Below are 14,074 nucleotides of genomic sequence, written 5' to 3'. Positions count from 1 at the left end.
GAAGTCGGGGAGGGGAATGGCTAGATAGTCTCAGTGTGCCCCACCTGTTAGGGCAATGCTCCCTTCTTACTAGAAGGTGTTGTTCATGTTCAGTCATGCTTGTCCAACAAGGCAGGTCACACCAGCCATGCCAGGGTGTGAAGAAGATTTGATGACGTGTGAGCTGCTGTGCTGCCCCAACCACCAGCATTCTTAGAGAAGTCTAGAAGTCAGCTGGCCATGAGGCAAAAACCTGTCTGCGGGCTCTGTGGGACTGTCTTGACTTGCTTCTCCCAGGGCTCTCTGATATTTGGGTAAAATGGCCTATACACAGTAAACCCAGCCCATCACCGTCCAGTTAGATCCTATGTTGTTTCATAGCACAATGTGGCCCAATGGAGGCGGTAACGAAGTGAACTTCTTATCCTTATCCCTAATATTGACATTTGTTCACTCTTACTTCCCCTGCTCAGGAGGAACCTGTAGAGACCACATTGTCCATGATCACAGACTGCTTTCCTGAGATTTCACTTCCTCACAATATTTAGGTAGCATGTCCCCCAAAGTAGAGGGCACTCTGATAGTACCAGCTAAGGAAAGATCAATTTTATTTAGGTTAGGGAATCGTATTTCAAAGTACTGCTCTCATGTTCCTCATTAACAACTACTTCTGGGCACTATTTTGTCAGCTTAGGGCCTCTCTAATTTTAAACTGAGAGTCCCAGGCCTGAAGGCTAGACCACAATATCTAGTCTCCTGTTAGGTTGCTTCCAGGGTTTGAAAAAGGTAATTTCCATCTATCTATTGACAATTTCTTTTCTGTCTTGGTCCTGTGTAACACTTCCTCACTGATGAAATGAGCTGTAATCCTACTCAAGAGATATTTTCCCCCCTTCCTTTTTCTAGTTATCTTTTGGGGACACAAAGACAACTTTAGCTCTTACATTCTTTCCCTTTCCCTTCTTCAAGTGGCTTTAAAAGAGAGGGAGACGGCACCATCTCACTGTCATCTGTCTTCTTAGAAATGGGAGCCCCCAGTTAGTGGCCAGCTAGCTACTCTTGCTGTCCTGACTCACAGCCAGTAGGAGGGGCACCAGCAGACAGCAAAGGTCCATCACTTCAGTCATTACTCTAGACATCTTCCTAAGAGCCAGGCCTTTGACTACATCCACCCTGTTTCCCTTTGCCTGTACTCGTTTCCTAAAGTAATTTCTTTCTTTCTTTTTTTTTTTTTTGTATACGTTTTTTTCTGCACATTGTCTATAAAATTCCTAGTTCAGTTGAGGTCAATGAGTATTGTTCTAGCTGAGGCCAGGAGTTCAAGGCCAGCCTGGGAGATCTTGCCTCAAAAAAATAAAACAAACAAAAATAACTTATTCTTGAAAAACAAAGATGCCAGAGGCTCTATGAGTTGACACTTTCTACCAGTCAAACAGAAGTTTTATTCATCTTCCCTATGTGAGGGCAGACAGACTGAAAGGAACAGTTTCTACCAGGCAGGGTTTAAGGGCAGTTCCTTCCCTGGGCTGTCCCATTTTCCTTAACTTTCTCCTTATAGCCTGGAGTCCAGAGTGCACACCCACAGGTAGTGTTGTCTTAAAATGAGTCTCAAGTGATCGGGCCCCAAATGAAGTCACTGCTCTCAAAGTGGCCTCATTGGCTCAGAGCCATCCCCTCTGTGGGAAGTCACTGCCAGCTCCACCACAGAGAAAGACTGTCTGCGGTAAGGACTAAAATAACAACATCAAACCAAGTCCAAACCTATGCTTCATGGTGGAATGGAATGTTAAAAGTCACTGAGACCATTTGTCACTTCAACCTGGAAGGAGGTTCTTCCTAGGTTTCTGAAAGATGGCAGAACCTCATCATTCATTCATCTCCCTTCTGTGGAAGAGGAAAAGATAACCATCTTCATAGTAAGCCAACAATGAATCAATGTTTGCCATTCCCCAGCCCTTCCAGAAGAGGAACAAGAAACACTTAGGTTGGGCCCTTCAAGATGGTCACCTCGTGCCCAAAAGGAAAAAATGGAGGGCACTAGTGGGTAGAGGAAAAAGAGGACGGTGATAGAAAAAGTCTTTAACACTTGTGGACACCTTGTACTGTTTAGGACAATGAGAACCAACTGAGAATTAGAAGGAGGATTCTGGAGTAGGAGAATGTTGACAAATAAGCTTGGAGAATCATCACCTGCCAAAACCAGGAGGGCTCCTTCTCCAGGACTGTGATAGTTATAGCTGCCTTTTATCTTAAATAAGACAGATGTGGGGCACAGATGGCCTCTGCTTTCCAGAGATGACACAATCAAATGCTGTGCTTTGAAGAAAGGGCTGCATTCTATCCTAATTCGGCAGCCCGAGGGAGGGGGCTCTGGAAGAGCAGCTGATAATCTTGGCCTCAGTTTTCTCACCTTACGGCTGGCAGCAGCTCTCCTGAGTGAGCTGGGGTTACATAAACACGGAACATAAGCATGAACTGCTGACACCCTGAGCCCATTATGAAACAGAATGTGATCTGAGAAAATACAAAATCTCCACTGAAGGCCAATGAGCTCCCCATGCAGGGTCCTACAACACTGAAAGAAGTAAGGAACAGTTCAGGGGCGCACAGGCACCAAAGGAGAGATTCCATTCCACAAACACAGAGGCAAAGGTTTCCCTGCTTCTTGCTCATTTCCTCCTTGAAGGGGGTGAGGGGAAGAGATGTTGTCTTTCTTAACAAATCAGAAAAACGTTGACGAGTGGGCACGTTTCAGTGTTTGCTAGCACCAGCTTGCACAGCCCAAACAGGTTAGACAGGTTGGATATTTAAACAAAGGTGGAAAATTGTGAGGTAGAAAGCCCAAGGAAGTGCTGCCTGGAAATGCAGCCAGCACCCTTGCAGGTCTCCTGCTATGATCTAGTGCTGAAAATCAGAATCCTCCTCCATGGTGCTAATTTCATTTTATAAAACTGAACAGGACACACACCCATGGTCTGTGCCAATTCCTCGGAACAATAAGCCAGTGGCACAGAAGAGACTCTCCACTTCTTATCCTGCTTCCAGGACTCCTATCTCCTGCCTGCAGTGACCTAGTTCTCAGCTCTCGTAACTGCTGGGTTGTTCAAGTGTGGGCAAGCATGATGCTCTGAGTTTTGATGCCATCCACTAGTTTCACCCAGTATGAGTAAGCTTTTGAAATATTTCAACAAAATTTGTCAAAAACACCATACTGCCTACATTCAAGGGAAAACTTTGGTATTTACTTCATCTCCAAAAGAAGATGAATACATAAATATTCCTAATGCCAGAACAGAAGAAAGGCTGTTAAAAATATTAGCATCCAGCCAGCCAAATGATAAAGGACTACAAACCAGATCATGGATTTGAGAAGCGGCACTGGGAGAAGGCAATATGACTGCTATTTAGCACCTCGTGCATGGACAGTTTTATGGGCTCTTTCCCTCCCTTCGGCCTAACTGAACTCTAACTGGTCTTTCAGAAAGAAATAAAAAAAAAAAAAGCAACAGCCACAAGTACACTTTTAAATTATTCTCTCAAAAATAAAACTGTAGTGATCCTTTAAAAGTGTATTAGAGAAGAAAAAAAGGCAAGCTGATCAGAAAAAAAGTACAGTCTCTAAACAGCTACAAGAGACTCAATTAACAAAAGCTAACTTTCTACTTTGATGTTTTCTCATGCATTTTATCTTATTTGAATAATAAAATTAAGTGATAGGTCACCCTCGCCTACTCTTTTTTAGAGAATAATAGCAGCGTTCTGTTACTTGTAGATTTTTAAAATGCAAAGTAAAAGCACTGAAAAGGGCCACAGAATATCATCTAATAGCTCAATGCAAATCCACACCCCACTCTAAATATAAAAACATTACAGAACAAGCAGAAAAGATGTATTGAGATAGTGATGGGAATTTGCACAACTGAAAATGGAGACTTAGGCTTCTGGCATGTAGCTTCTCTGCAAAACACTGTTGCAGACTTGGGTTCTTAGAATATAGCCCGTCACCCATTTTAAAGGGCACAGTCTTTTTCCCCCCCCTTTTTGTAAATCTGTGTGCTGATCGAGTATGCAGAAGAGACTTTTGAACTAAATATCCTAAGGAAAAGTATATGGGGACAAGTTGTTAAGCAGCAGGCTTAGCTCTGAATCCTGCAATAGATGCTGGGTGACATTTTTGGCCATTCCACGAAGACCCCTTTAATAGGAAGCCAGAACGGAAGGAAGATAGATTAAAGGCCGCAGAAGCAGTCCAGAAAAGGCCATCTTTATCAAAGCACTCAAACCTGGCCATTGAGATGTCAGCAAAGACAGAAAATGTTTAAATATGATCAAACAAGAAAGCTTTAAACATAGTTAAGAAAGCTATTTGTTGAAAGCTTAATAATATAATTAAGGAAAATTGATAACTATAGCCATTCTCAACTGTGATGAACAGATTTATAAGTGTCATATTCACTGTTCAGGGAAAATGACAGGCCACTGAATCATGTGGACTTTCAACAGGATGCAAAGCAGATTAAGGGGAGCGAGCAGGGACTAGAATATATGTTTATTTTTTCCTCCCTTGGTTAAAATTTCAGCCTCAAGCTGGGTGTAGTGCACACCTGTAATCCCAGCACTCGAGGAGGCAGAGGCAGGAGGATCTCTGTGAGTTTGAGGTCAGCTAGGTCTACAAAGACAGCCAAGGCTATACAGAGAAACTCTGTCTCGGAAGACAAAAAAAAGTTTCACCCTTAGGGAAAGCCCTCTAAACTACATCAGGTGTGTTTATTTTAATATAGAATATTAGACATGCTGATGATAATGCTATCACCATAAAAACTACCACTCGTTGAACATTCAACATATGTATACATATATATGATACACAAGCATTTACATATATTCAGTGCTGCTAACATTCTGTTTTGTGTATATATAATTAAAACCTCACTTATGTGAAACCCTTGGGAATCTCAGTAGAGTGCTACATGCAAGATAACAAAACACTCATGATTCTGATCTTTTTGTCTGTTTTGTTTTGAGACAGGGTCTCACTCTGTAGCAGAGACTGATATGTAACTCAAGATCCTCCAGTTTAGCCCTCAGTACTGGGATTAGAGACGCATGACACTGTGCCCAACTGCTGATGCACTACGCTCTTCTAAGCAGAATTAAAGGTATTACGATGTCCAGCTGTTCCTGAAGCAATTTTCTTTTAACTGATCTTGTTTCCTCAAAATAGGTAAATGACTTTAAAAAGGTCGGGTGCCCATAGTTCCACATACTTGGGAAGGTAAAGCAGGAAGATAACTAGAGCCCAGGTGTTTAGGGCCAGCCTGGGTGGCAAAGCAAGACCATATCTCAAACAAACAAAAACAAGAAAGGGATATTTATAGGGAAACAAGACTTTACAATCTGTCCTCGGTGGAATGACCCACAGGTTTTTATCCTGGAACAAATTTCTTGCCTGATACCTTCCTTCCCACAGAGGAACATGGCGGCAGTGAACAGGTAATTAAGGACACATTTTGAGTCAGGACTGGCGGAACCCTTGCCTGGTTACTTCCACACGTGGGAAGCAGCAAGTATCAGGATTTGTTACAGAGTGTCCTCAGAAACTTGATATGGCTCCGAGAGAATTTCATGGGGCTCTTCCTCTTGGTGGGGATGGAGAGTAAAGAAGTGGCTGACTCCTTGGAGATGCTGCCTCACCTCTGCTCCTTTTCTCATTTAGTGCTGACACCTGTTCCAGATACCTGAGTGTGGCTGTGCATGTCAGTGGCAGGCTTAGCTCAAGCATAGGATAGAAGCATGCCAAATCCAGAACCTCTGTGGTCTCATTTACCATGGACTAGGTCACATTTCTGTGCAGCTCAGATTTTCTTCAAGCGTAACAGGAACACATAAGCCTCCGTGTTCCTGAAGACTATCTGCTTTCCAGCAGCATCCCTGGGGTCAACAATCTCCCTACTTAGCAATGATAAAAAAATCAGGCCCATCACATCAGTAAAGTCCATGGGAAAGCAACTAGATGGTGCTCCAGGATTTTCCTTTTCACCTTTCTGTGACAGTCAATGAGAATGCACCCCTGCTCTTCACAGAGTAAGTAGAAAAGGTTGCCACGAGAGCTGCCATCAGGGTCTTCAGCATGCCTTTAAGCTAATAAACATCTACAACTCTTTACAGCTTAACGTGTGGGAAATGAGGAGCAAAGTGGAACTGAGTTTCCTGTTTTGCAAAGGCAATTATGGTCTGCAGGGTTTTGCTGTTGCGTTTTAAAGAATACTCATTTTATGGACATTGCAAACAAGGTCCATCCCCATCTTCTTTCTTCCTCATGGCTCTGGAACTGAAGGCTTTCTGGAGCAACCTTTGCCAATTGCAGAGCTTCGTGCCCTTTTTCCTACACTAGCTGCAGCTGGAGGGTGTGCTCTGGCTTGGTTTCCTAAGTTTGTTTTGGAAGGCATGCACTGTTTAATCCAAATTTTTAACATGAGAGCAGCTGATAAAGAGTTTGGGGAAGTCAGAGGTTGGAGCCACGCTGATGGTTCTGTGAATTATTTTCTGTACTTGATTGGAGTTTTGTTCTGCTCACAAACTAAGCTATGGGTTAAGGTAAAGAATTTCTAGAGAGCTAGGGAGAAGGTTAAACTGATAAACTCTTTGGCAGATAAGTAGTGGGACCTGAGTTTGGGTCCCCAGCATCCACAGAAAAAGCCAAGGCCAGCAGCACACACCTGCACTGCCATTGCTGAAGAGGCAGAGACAGGCTGGCCAGAGAGCCTAGCTGGATTGGTAAACTCGAGGTTCATTTAGGCCTATTTCAAAAAGCAAAGGAAGGAAGGTACCTGACAATCTCTGGCCTCCACCTGCTTATATAAAGCCTCATAAGTATATAAGCACAGCCCCCTCAGTCCCCCAAAAAACCCAAAGAACATGAGAATCTGCAGGACAGGAACAACATACAATAACGTATTATTTAAAAGTCTCCCTAAACTTTTTCAAAGTTCCTTCACTCTACCATTAGTTCTAAGATAGAAGACTATGCTGGGTGTCCATTCTGGTGTGCTCATGTAGTATTATGGGAGGCTGAGCCAGCAAGACTGTATGAGCCCTAGCGTCCTGGATAATGTACTTCAGCGAATAAACGAATGAATGAACGAACACACACACACATTTACACATAAAGCAAAATACCATGTAAATTTACTTATTGTAACTAAAGTATAAGAAATACAGGCTCTATGGGTGCTGTGAAGCAACTATCGACATGACTACCCATAAGAGTTTATTTTACTAACATAACAATCACACAGATAAAGAACTGGGTAGCCTTACAAACAATAACCAATAAATTCATAAAATAGCTAGTGGCCAAAGAAGAGTCAAGGACTCCATTAAAGGCACTGCAATATCAGCTTGGAATATCCCAGAACCTGAATCCTTGGAGTTTATGTTATGAAATCCTGGAATGGAACCTAGACCTGTCTCACAAAGCAACGAGTGGAAGGTCAGAGTTCATCTGGAGGCACATCACACAGACAGCCTTCAGAGCAGAAAGTAAAGGAAAGGCCCTCGGTGCCATTGTGTCCTGTCCTCTTATGGAATTAAGTCCTCAGAGACATGGAAATCTACATTTAAAATGTTTGTTAAGTACACATAATGAGCTACACCTGAGACTGAAACATACAGAAAACAATTCCAAGAGAAATCAGGCTCCATTAGATATTATATGCAATTTATGTTTATCGAGAGAGACTGGTAATCAGATCACATGGCCATGTCAAGGGAAACTGCTTATGGCCAGTCATAAATCCAGGTGTCAGTATGGAGGCACACACTGATAGTCTGTAACCTGGGAGGCTGAATCAGGAGAAATGAGTTTGAGGCTGGCTTTGATGAGAGCCAGACCCTGTCTTAAAGCAAAAACAAGCAAACAACAACAAAAAACCCACAAAACAAACAAACAAAACCAAGATGGACCTGAAATACTCAGACGGGGTCACGGATGCACAGGAAAGCTGCTGTGTAGGTCGGTCCTCCAGCAGTCTGGCTTGGTGTCAACTCTGGAAACTCCATAAAGGAGTTCCTGGGTGCTACTCAATGGTGCCAAAGGACCCCAGGAAGCAACAGCAGGGAAATGGGGAAAAGGACCTTGGTCTCAAATACCAAATTCTCAGTTGATTGCCTCCCTTTATCCGTGGTTATCAGAGCCTCAGGTTTCCTTACTATTTAAATTCCTACACACATCCCAGGGCAGTTTTGGCTCCTGATCAATGTTGCAGATATGTGGTTAGGAGAGATCATAGCTCACCACTGAAGTCTTAAATTCTGGAATGGATCCACTCAGGCAAATAAATCTAACTCCATTCTGACACATTTTTGTAAGTGTTTTCACATTTTTATAAAACTTTTTCCCCCAAACCTAGGTAACCAATACATCAAAGGAGAAATCCTGAGGTACATGAGGAAATATGGTAGTAAATGATAAAGAAAATGCAGTATATAAAACTTATGTAGTCTCCTGGCATGGCAGCACACACTTTTAATCCCAGCAGAGGCAGGCAGATATCTATGAGTTCAAGGCCAGCCTGCCCTACACAGTTCTAGGACAGCCAGAGTCCCTGTCTCCAAAAAAGAAAAACACAAAACTGCAGTTATCAGTCAGTGCCCGTACTACAAACATGTTCAAATCCACAAGCTAATCCTATACTTGACAACACCTGAAAAAGGGAAAACGGAACCCAAAGAGGAAGGGTGAAGTAATGATTAGGCCAGAAAATTGAGGAGATAAGAGAGCAAGAAAGAAAGAGGAAAATAAACCAAAGCAAAAGCTGGCTCTTAGAAAACATTAACAGAAGTAGGGATGGAGAGACGGCTCTGGGTTAGGAGTGCTGGCTGCTCTTGCAGGACTCCAGGTACAGTTCTCAGCATCTATATGCTGACAAGTGCCTATATGTAACTCTAGTTCAAGGACCCAAACTCCTCCTGGCTACTGCACAAACGTGATACACATAAACTCATACAAGGTATACACACAAACACATAAAAAACAAATATATGCACAAACAATACCAAAAATGAAAAGAGCTTAGTTACAACAGTTTTGGACCTCACAGAATAGAAAGATTACAAGGGAAGCCTGTGTGGCAGATACTTTGACTACTGAGATGAAATGGTCTGACTTCTTCAAGGATATAAACAGTGAAATCAACTAAAAAATAATAATAGGAAATACGAACAGACTTATAACAAGTTAAGAGGTTGGCTGCTAATCTGAAAAAAAACGGCACAAAATGAAATACCCAGGTGGCATCACTAGTGAACTTACAAAACAATACCCACTCGTCAGAGAGTTTTCCAAAAGAGAAGAGAAAGCTTCTCAGTTCATTTTCTGATAGTAATTCCAACATTAAGGACACAGCAAAGAAACCACACCCTGGCATCCACCACAAACACATCCCTAACCCTTTAACAAAGTGCCAGTCAATACCTGAAGTGCTTATATCCCAAGAAAGACGCTTGTCTGACCTATTTGGTAGGACAAGATTGAAGACAGAAACAAGAACAAAGAAAACGAACACAGATGCAGACAAAATTCATTAACAGAATCTAATGCTCATGAAAGAAACATCCGACAGACGTGGAACAGAGATGAACTTCCTTCACCTGGTAAATTTCATTTAAAATACTAAAGCCACAACAAAGACTACAATGGGGAAGGGCCGAATGCTTTCTTCCTAAAATAAAATAACAAAAGGACAAAAAAGTTTACACACTTTACTTCCATTTAGAAGTATATACTAAAGGTCTGGTGCACCCTGAAAAGGTAAGACATGACACCCAGAATGGAAAGGAGAATGAAGGCACCTATTGTAATTGCCATAACCTTGGGAGTAGAAAATATCAGGAGTCTATTAAATAACTCTAAGGACAGAGAAGGAAGCGCCAAAAGATTGTAGGAAACAAGATCAACACATAAACTTGAACTGCTATCTACATACCAGTTCATACCACAGTGAACTGGAAACAATCCTAGGAGGAATAAAAGAGAGACACATCTAAACTGCTATCTACATACCAGTTCATGCCACAGTGAACTGGAAACAATCCTAGGAGGAATAAAAGAGAGACACATCTAACAAAGAATAAAACCAATACTCCGAGAATCCTGAGACACTGCTGAGAGCAGCCCAGTTAGACAAATGAATGAGAAGGCAGCCCATGTCATGGACAGAAAGACTCAATGCTATTAAGATGGGAGTAACAGGGCTGGGTTTAGTTCAGCAGTGGATTGCTTCCCTAGGCCTAAGGTTTGATTCCTAGTTCTGAAGAAAAACAAAAAGGATGGCAACAAACCAAAACTGACTTACAGAGAAAACATATCCCTGTAATAACTGTAGCTGCTCTTTCCATCTGTTTCTAAATTCTATATAGGGCCGAGGTACAGCTCAGCAACAGAGTACCTGCACAGCATATCTGAGCCTCCAGCACACCCCACAACAACAGGAAAAAAACAAACCCTGAATTATCTACAGAGAAATACAAACAAGTCAGATTAATGAAAACAAGTTTGAATCCAGGCATGGAGGTGCATGTCTTTGACCTGGGGCCTAGAAGGAGGCTGATCACATTAGGTTGTGACTAGTACAGTGTACACAGACTTGCAGGCCAGTGAAGGCTACACAGTGAGACCCTGTCTCAAAACAAACAAAAAACTCAATAACATTTTCTTTCGGAAAAGGATTTTAGTTCAAAGACTTGTACTTCCTTACTGAAGACACATCTAAAAGGCAGAATAGGCAGCACCCTGTGGTAACAGTATTAGACCAATGGACCCTTTAAGGACAGACCCTCACATTTGTGAATTTTGACAGGGGTGGTGAGATAATGCAACACAGAAAAGGAGCCTCCACATTCTCAAAATGGATCACAAACCTAAGTCTAACAAAAGTATGAAACTCCAAGAAGTCTACCTTACCCCTTCTAAGGTAGACAAGACAGTATATACAGTTTTTGACACATGGGGAAGGCAGAGTTTCACTGCCAGAGACATCCCTTGTCAAAAATAGCAACTCTGTCTGATTGTGGAGGATCTCAAAATGAGAACATCTTAAATCAGAAGTGATTGGGGTTAGGATCAGAGATGTACATGGCTAACCATCAGCCATCAGCACTGAGGGCCAAAACATGCCAATTCCGAGCTGCCTGCACAGAGCTCTATTCAGGAGATGAGGAAATCATCTAAGAGAGTCACAGATGATACCGCTGAGAATGGTAAATGTGGGATGGACAAAGGAGCAGAATAATAAAAAGAACAGGCTTAAACTAGAGGTCAGTAAAACCAACTGGCTAGTGCGGTGTTAAAATGGCAAAAAAGATACCATGTAAAATAATGTGTTAACGTAAAATGATAATGCAAAATACAAATAGTGTAGGTTTATTAAAGAAGTGAAAGTGTTCATTTCCTTTTTTGATGCCCAATCAGAATTGAAACGGGATATAGATATAGCTGAACACTATAATACTGAGGTTTGTATTATACAGGTAAATATATACACACATGCAAAATATCTATACACATAAAACAAAATAAATAAAATTACGAAACATTGAGGCCTTTCACGAAACTCTGGCATACCTCACTTCTGGAAGTTTTGACAAGAGATCCGCCATCTGTAATTTTTGCAGCGTTACTTAGGCCCACATAATAACAGCAGGTAATGCTGACTGAGTGCTTACCACAGGCCTGGAACTTTTTGTTAGACTCGTACCTTCTAATCCTCATCCTAATCCAACTAAGTGGACTGGACTTAAAGCCCAGCAGCAAACAAAAGCAACAAAGATTTAAAACTGATGTCCACAGAAATTAAGAACAGAAATTTACAGACAGCAGAAGAGATTTGGATTCTGGAGTGTCACTGGCTTTGTGACAATGTGATATTTTGAGTCCCTTCTCCTACTTCTCTTACTATTCCTAAAAATGTTTTCATTTAAGAAAAAAAGAGAGAGACAGCATTTGAAAGCTGTTTCAGTTCTGTTCTAACTGCTTGAAACATATACTGCTGCTCCACAAAATATATTCCCCTTGCCTCTCCTCTCAGCTTTTTAATATATCCACCTCTATTCTCTCTCGGTCTCACCCCAGACTGAGCATCATCCCCCAAAGGTCATTTCCTGCCATTTGTCAGATGTTCTTACTCCCTAATTTTATGCTCTTTCTGAAGCCTCAGAACCCGGCCGCTTGACTACTCTCAGGCTCCAGAATTTTTTCCCACCAAAGAAAAGCTTTGTGGCAGATCTGGTAGGCACACGCTGTTTAAATCAAAAGGCTGCATCCACGATGCTTCGTCTGAAGGGTGCTTTTGTATGTATAAGCTACCCATCCCTAGCACTCTTAATAAAGAAAAACTCCACGTGGCACAGGGGAAATAATGCTGTTTCATGCCAAAGAACCCAAGGATCAAAGGTTTAGCCTACCCAATACCTCAGATTCCCTGAGATGGTGTGAGTCGGCAAGTAAAACAATCTCAGCTTTTTCTCTATGGGGAACAGGAAAAGAAAGAACGAAAAGAAAACCCTGAAGTTTGTAGGGAAGTCTACTAACGGCTCATGATGTAATCAGCCACCCAAGCAAAGGACAGCACCCACCTGTGCATGTTCCCATTGGTGGTGAAAGACTGACCACACACTGTACACTTGTAAGGCCTTTCGCCAGAGTGCACCAGCATGTGACGGTCCAGGGAGCTGGCAGAGCTCAGCGACTTTCCACAGATGCTGCATGAGTGATCAGCTCCTCCAGTGTCTGTGTTGTGCTGCAGAAAGCAATTGGTGCAATGATCGTCTGAGAACATGGCATGGCATTAGAAATATAGACCTGTAGCTCTGTAAAAAACCAGTGAAGTTTCTTAACACCACACCCTTCTCTCCCATGGTCTCTTTAAAGTGTCTTCAAAAGAGCAAAAGGCATTAGGAACACGGGCATATACTTGTTGTGTTATTTACATGTTCTAGTTTTGAAAATCAGTTCTTCTGCAAAACTCAGAGCTAGTCTTTGCAAGGTCTATGGGTTAAATCAACACATACTAATTTCTCTGGGCAGAACGAGTCTTAACTATACAGCCAGTACGTGAAAGAAGTAAGATTCTCACAGTGGAAGATCGCAATCCTTGTTCTAATTTGAAGACTTAGGCTGGTTGTTAGAGAACAGAAGCCTGTATTAGGTAGTCTGGGCTTCTGAAATACGATAAGGAACATTTCTATCCAAATCCAGGTTTCCTTAGTAACCCAATATTCTCAGTAGTCAGCAGCCTTTTATGATTTTCAATACATCATCATTTTCTCTAGCCTGTTTTCTCTGGTCACCACCAGTCTGTCATAAATCAGCAATGGCATAAGGGGGAGAAAGATGCACCCTATGATAAAGGAAAAAAGATCCCCAAGTCCAGGAAATCCTTGGCTGCATGAGGCACATTGGTATCAAATAAAGGGCAGGAATGGGCACAAGAACTTGGGGGTTCACCCAGCTTGACTACATGGCAAGAAGAGACCCTGTGGTGACAAATACCTACAATCCCAGCACTATGGCGGCAGAGGACTGAGAGAGTCCTAGGATAGCCAAGGCTAAAAACTGACTTCAAGGGGCTGGAGAGATGGCTCAGAGGTTAAGGGGCTCAGAGTGAAAAGGTTAAAGGCAATGTATGCTTTTCCAAAGGACTTGGGTTCAATTCCTATCACCCACATGGCAGCTCACAACTGTCTGTAACTCCAGTTCCAAGGGATCTGACACGTTTACACTAATGCATGTAAAATAAAATTAAATTATAAAAATAAACAAACAAAAACTGACTTCAAAGTCAGCATGGACTACGACCACATGTAAAGATCCCATGTCTGTTCCCCTTCCTCTACACACATATACAGAAACAAAAATAAAAATAAAAAAAAACAAACCAAAAACAAAAAATGAAAGCACCTATAACCTTTTATGATGAGGTTCAGTCCATAATATTACAAACAGTAAAAAGCACCGTGTCAACATTAACTGGTCAGTTAACTGGATGTTCACTGTATTTAAAAAAACATTCTGTTTTAGACTGTCATCAAATGATGA

At 42.0% G+C, this 14,074-nt stretch overlaps 1 protein-coding gene across 10 annotated transcripts in view; it reads right to left on the bottom strand.

The window, feature by feature from the left end:
• The window catches only part of Rreb1 (ras responsive element binding protein 1), a 174,589-nt gene that overhangs the window by 41,949 nt on the left and 118,566 nt on the right, over positions 1–14,074 (bottom strand). For all 10 annotated transcript variants that reach the window (XM_060372483.1, XM_060372482.1, XM_021633104.2 and 7 more), the window contains one exon: positions 12,613–12,776. In XM_060372483.1, coding sequence (XP_060228466.1) covers positions 12,613–12,776 — 164 coding nt within the window. The remainder of the gene's footprint in view (positions 1–12,612; positions 12,777–14,074) is intronic.

Source organism: Meriones unguiculatus, chromosome 19 (assembly GCF_030254825.1).
Source record: "Meriones unguiculatus strain TT.TT164.6M chromosome 19, Bangor_MerUng_6.1, whole genome shotgun sequence".
NCBI classification, from domain to species: domain Eukaryota; kingdom Metazoa; phylum Chordata; class Mammalia; order Rodentia; family Muridae; genus Meriones; species Meriones unguiculatus.
This window is presented reverse-complemented; position numbering and strand designations above follow the sequence as displayed.